Here is a 4,796-nt window from a genome sequence, read left to right on the forward strand (position 1 = left end):
ATTGGATGGAGCACCATCATCCCAGTAAGCACGGTTCCACTTCTCCACAGCTTAATGCTAGGGCCATATATCCCTCTGGTACTGTTCTATAGGCAGTACTTCTCTACAGGGACTAGACAAGCTGTGTGCATGTACTGAATGCATTCAGTAGAAGGGACATCATTGCCTCATTCTGAACAATTTCATGTAATCGATGTCTGTGACGTAGCTTTTAGAGACATTACAACTCTTCGGACACCTGGTTGCATTCACCACCACTGTAACTGATGCCTCGATTTTCCTCAGAAAGGAGCATTTTACACCAAAAATGTTAAATTACCATGTTTGCTTTGTAGCCATTTAATTATCCACCACTTCAGAATATTCGGTGGATTGTGCCTTTAAGCAACAGGAGGCTGTTGTGAATGTCCCGTGGAGTAGCTAGTAGTTCCTACTTCATAAAGTGCGCTGTCGCTTTAAGACGCAGCGCGCTGTGCGGATATTTAGTCCGCTGAGGGCACAGCATTCGGCACAACACCGAGCAGCGCTGTCTGTGGGAGCTCGGTCCCTGCCGAAAGAGGGCTGAAACCGTCCCCAAGTTACTTCGTCTTTAAACTTCTGAGGGAAAATCGCAGTCGAAGAGGGAGCACAGCCCGTCTTTAACGTGTTTTGGCGAGTTCATTACCGTGGCGACCGCGCTTTTCTCCTCGTCGCGCGACTCCAGGAAGCGAACAGGTGAAACACACCTGTTCACAGTTTACTCAGGACAGCCATGGAAGAGGTCAGAAACTGAGGGAAACATCGAAATACACGCTCGAATTGGGGTTTTGTGGACTTCTAATACAGCAGCAGCAGCAGCAGCATGGACTAAACTGACTCCAGCTACCTGCTTCGCTCTGGAGCGGAAGCCTCCTTCACTTAACCCTACTAAACGTTGACTCGCGCGCACGTCGTCCTCGACGTCGTTGGCGGCGTCGTCCTCGTCGTCGCCGTCGTTGTTATTATCGTCGTCGCCGTCGTTGTCGTCGTCGTTGTTGCTGTTGCTGTTGTTGTAAAGCCTCGAAACCCCTTAAAAATTGTGGGAAAAGGGAAAGGAAGCAAAAAACTAGTCAATAAAGACGTTTTAATGGGCAACCAAGTGGAAAAACTGACCCATTTGACTTACAGCGAAGTTCCCACAGCGGACCCGAACGGATACGAGCCGGAGGACGACTGTCCCCGAATCGGCGTGTCCTACATCTTCTCCAATGATGATGAGCAAGAGGACAACGTGGACGACATGGACAAGGAGGACGAGAGGAACCAGTATGACGGAAGGAACGAGTTGGAGTGCTCCGTTTACTACCGTGAGGAGTGTGTGTACGAGAGGAACCCCAGGTCCATCGAGGCGGCCACCCAGCCCTGCGAGAACTTGCTGAACGAGTGCAAGGCCGGTGACCTGCTGGAGTTTGTGGCGGCCGGGCAGTACCCGCACTGGGCCGTGTATGCGGGCGACCTCCAGGTGGTCCACCTGCACAGGGGCGAGATCAAGATGGACTTTCTGGTGGACGCCTCCCAGGGCAGGCGAGGCCGGCTAGTGAACGAGTTGTACAAATTCCGACCCTTGCGGCCCGCCGCTGTAGTGCAGGCCGCGATGGACCAGGTTGGCGCAAAGGACGGAGACCTGTACTGGAGGAACTCGGAGTGCTTTGCGGCCTGGTGCCGCTTCGGCCGGCGGGAGTTCAAGGTGGGCGGCGAGATCCGGATCGGCAAGCAGCCGTACAGGATGAAGCTGCAGCTGAGCGAGAAGAAGAGCCACGTGCTGGAGTTCCAGAGCTTGGAGGACTTGGTTATGGAAAAGAGAAGGAACGACCAGATAGGACGGGAGGCCGTGCTGCAGGAGCTGGCCAACCATTTGAACTGTAGTGAGGAGATCGATAGTGGTTACGGTTGTAACTGACTAGGAGTGTCAGCCAGCTCCAGCCTTGAAGGCCCTGCCTGAAACCCTACCTGTGTGTCGTTTCCTGCTGATTCACATCTGATTCGGCCGGAGAAGGACTTAATAATTAAGTAATGGTCTGACTCAGTTGGTGGGGCGGCACAAAACTGTGCAGTGCTGGTGGACTATGGGAACCTTTATGGGCTCCATTTCCTTTAAAAGATAAATAATAATGTTGTTTTCATGTATATGGCCCTCTTGCTGTGTCTCAAGCCTTGGAATTAACTGTTAAAGGGGAATTCCACCTATTTTACAAAATTTCTGTATAAATAAATGATTTCTGATATAAACCAAGTCATTCAGAGTGGTTTGGTGTGGAATGCTCCATTCTAGAGAAACCGGGGTCAGAATTTGTTTACAATTGTATGAGATTTTGCCTGAGATTGTCTGAAGTTTTGGGCATAAACTATGTTTTCTAATCATGCAGTTATGATACAGACATAAATGCAGGTCCCCAAAGAAAACATTATAAACTTACCATGATTTTACCATTATCAACATTTACATCTAAGACTCAGAAGGCGTGTAAGGTTCATTGGTGGGTTTGCGCATATATAATATATGTGATGAACCATTTCACAACAGGCCCCTGCGAATGACTTTGTTTACATCCTAACAGATTTTGAAAACTGGTGGAAGGTGTGTAGTAGACGTGCCGATATTCGGTATTATTGAAGTCATATTTAACAAACACATGATATTGTTGTCGCAACTTGCAGTTTCACCAGAGATGTTTTTAGACAATCGGAGCAAAGTACCTAAGGTACCTGGACTGTAATTAGTCTGAGCAACTTCACAGCCCATGGTAGGCGTTCTAGTGGTAGCTGTTCTTTCATCCACTGCTAGCCAGGCTACCATGGGTTCTATTACCATAAGAAAAATCGAGGGGAAACCAAAGATATGTTATATATATATATACTGTTATACAGAGAGCCACCTGTTAGGTTATACATGTTTTTTAATCAATATTATTATTATTATTACAATGTAGTGATAATATAAGCCCAGATGGTGCTGGCTAATAATCATAATAGTAATCCTATTATGAAGCGACCCATGTGTAAGATTGCGTAAGCAGTGATATAAGGGTCCAATAAAAATGCCAGGGGGCCTGGTTATCACAGGGCCCCAGTGTAATTGCTCTGCCTGCAATGTCAGTATTTACGTCACTGAGTCAGTGTTTTCCAATCCTGGTCCTAGGAACTATCTGCTGCTAGCCCAGCTCTGGCACACTAGATCTATCTAATCAGCTTTTCTCATTACATGGGTGTGCTAAAGCAAGTTAACTGCTGGAGAGGGGACGATTCACAAAGGTTTCATCAGAAGCTAAAGTTCTTAATGGGCTTAACATGTCAACTTTTACAGTCTAAGACCAACACAATGCTTTTGTAAGGTTGAGAAAATGTTTAACATTAGTTTTTCTAGAGGATTCTTGTTTAGAGTTTTTTAAAAGAAGAAACTCAAGAGAGGTATTTACTTTTTTTTAATAGGCTTTTTTCCTAAAGATGAAATTTCATAAATTTTTTGTAGTTGAGTAAACAAAGTTATTTAGTGTGGTCTAGTGTGAAATGGTTAGAGAGAAACCTACCAGCTTGATTTTTAGTTTTACAGTGAGGGTGATGGAAACCAGGGATCTGAATGTCAAGAACTGAAATAACCATTTTATTGACTATCCAAATTCACCAGTGTACCTACATGTGAGTTTTTATTTGGAATGCTAAAGATGGAAAAATAGTGCCAGTACGATACCTTTGGAGTTGTTTTTACTTACAATGTCCTGCATGTGCCTCTTCACCAGCAATACTTTTTTTAAAAATGAAATTTTCAGCAATTATTATCACACATGATCATAAGGCAGCATATTTTCACCCATTTCATCTAATTGGTTTATGTGAGGTAGCCTATGTCACATCAGACCACTATGAATGACTACATCTTAACCATGCAGTGATGCAGAATCCAGTCCCAGGTTACAGAACCTTTGAACAAGGAGATTGTTTCACAAAGCAGGGCTTCTCTGTAAAGCTAGGCCCCAAATGTAGATCAGTTGCAAACCCAGCAGGAGCCCTTTATATAACTTAACCACTGTTTCAAGACTAAGACCATATCCAAAAAATGAGTTCTGGGCAGGTTTTGATTGACATGAAAACTTGCAATCACACCGGCTTTGTGTAGATGAGATCGGTGACCTGTGGTGCAGATTGTCTGGCTGAAATGGTCCTTAAGCTATCTGGTTTACTGAGAAAGCTTGCTTTGTGGAACTAAGCTGGGAAACTCTTTTTTAGGGATTAGATCATACAGTATGTGTTCAGTCCGCTCCTTTAGGACTGGTCTTTATTCTGTTCCAATTCGAATCCCCACCCGAGCCAGGTAATCAAGGGCTGTAGAGCAATGATTCCCATCTTTGGTTCTGTAGGCCTAACCTATCCTACACAGTTGTGTGCTGTCTCTGTTCAAAAGGCTTTGCTGTTTATGCGACTCAGGTGTGAAACTGTGTGGTGCATATATGGACTGAAGTTGGTAAACATTGGTTAAAAGTGAAGGGTTTTTCCGTGTGGGCAGCTTATACAGAGAGGCCCAAGCTTAGTCATTTCTAAAGGTAGACGAATAAAGACTCTCCAAATTCTCGGCTGAGTACGAAACCTTTCTTCCATTACACAGAACTTTTATAGATGAGATGCTTTTCTACTCATTTACAAGTTGTTTATTCTCTCAGACTGTCAAAGACAGTGGTGTTCTTTCCGAAAATGACCATCTCTTCTCGAAGGCCTGCAAGGTCTCAAATCCTGTATTTATCTGCAGCAGTTTGTGTCACTTATTTTTATATGCAGACCTGTAG

General features: G+C 44.8%; 1 protein-coding gene across 1 annotated transcript; it reads left to right on the forward strand.

The window, feature by feature from the left end:
* Window positions 1-485: 485 nt before the first annotated feature.
* On the forward strand, window positions 486-4,585 carry lratd2b (LRAT domain containing 2b). The gene has a single exon (XM_072680373.1). It carries the CDS (start codon window positions 1,106-1,108, stop codon window positions 1,916-1,918), a length of 813 nt encoding a protein of 270 aa, XP_072536474.1. The 5' UTR covers window positions 486-1,105; the 3' UTR covers window positions 1,919-4,585.
* Window positions 4,586-4,796: the final 211 nt, after the last annotated feature.

Source organism: Salminus brasiliensis, chromosome 5, assembly GCF_030463535.1.
Source record: "Salminus brasiliensis chromosome 5, fSalBra1.hap2, whole genome shotgun sequence".
NCBI classification, from domain to species: Eukaryota; Metazoa; Chordata; class Actinopteri; order Characiformes; family Bryconidae; genus Salminus; species Salminus brasiliensis.

Coding starts and splice junctions, on each gene's coding strand:
- lratd2b (XM_072680373.1), top strand. CDS start 1,106: ATGGGCAACCAAGTGGAAAAACTGACCCATTTGACTTACAGCGAAGTT.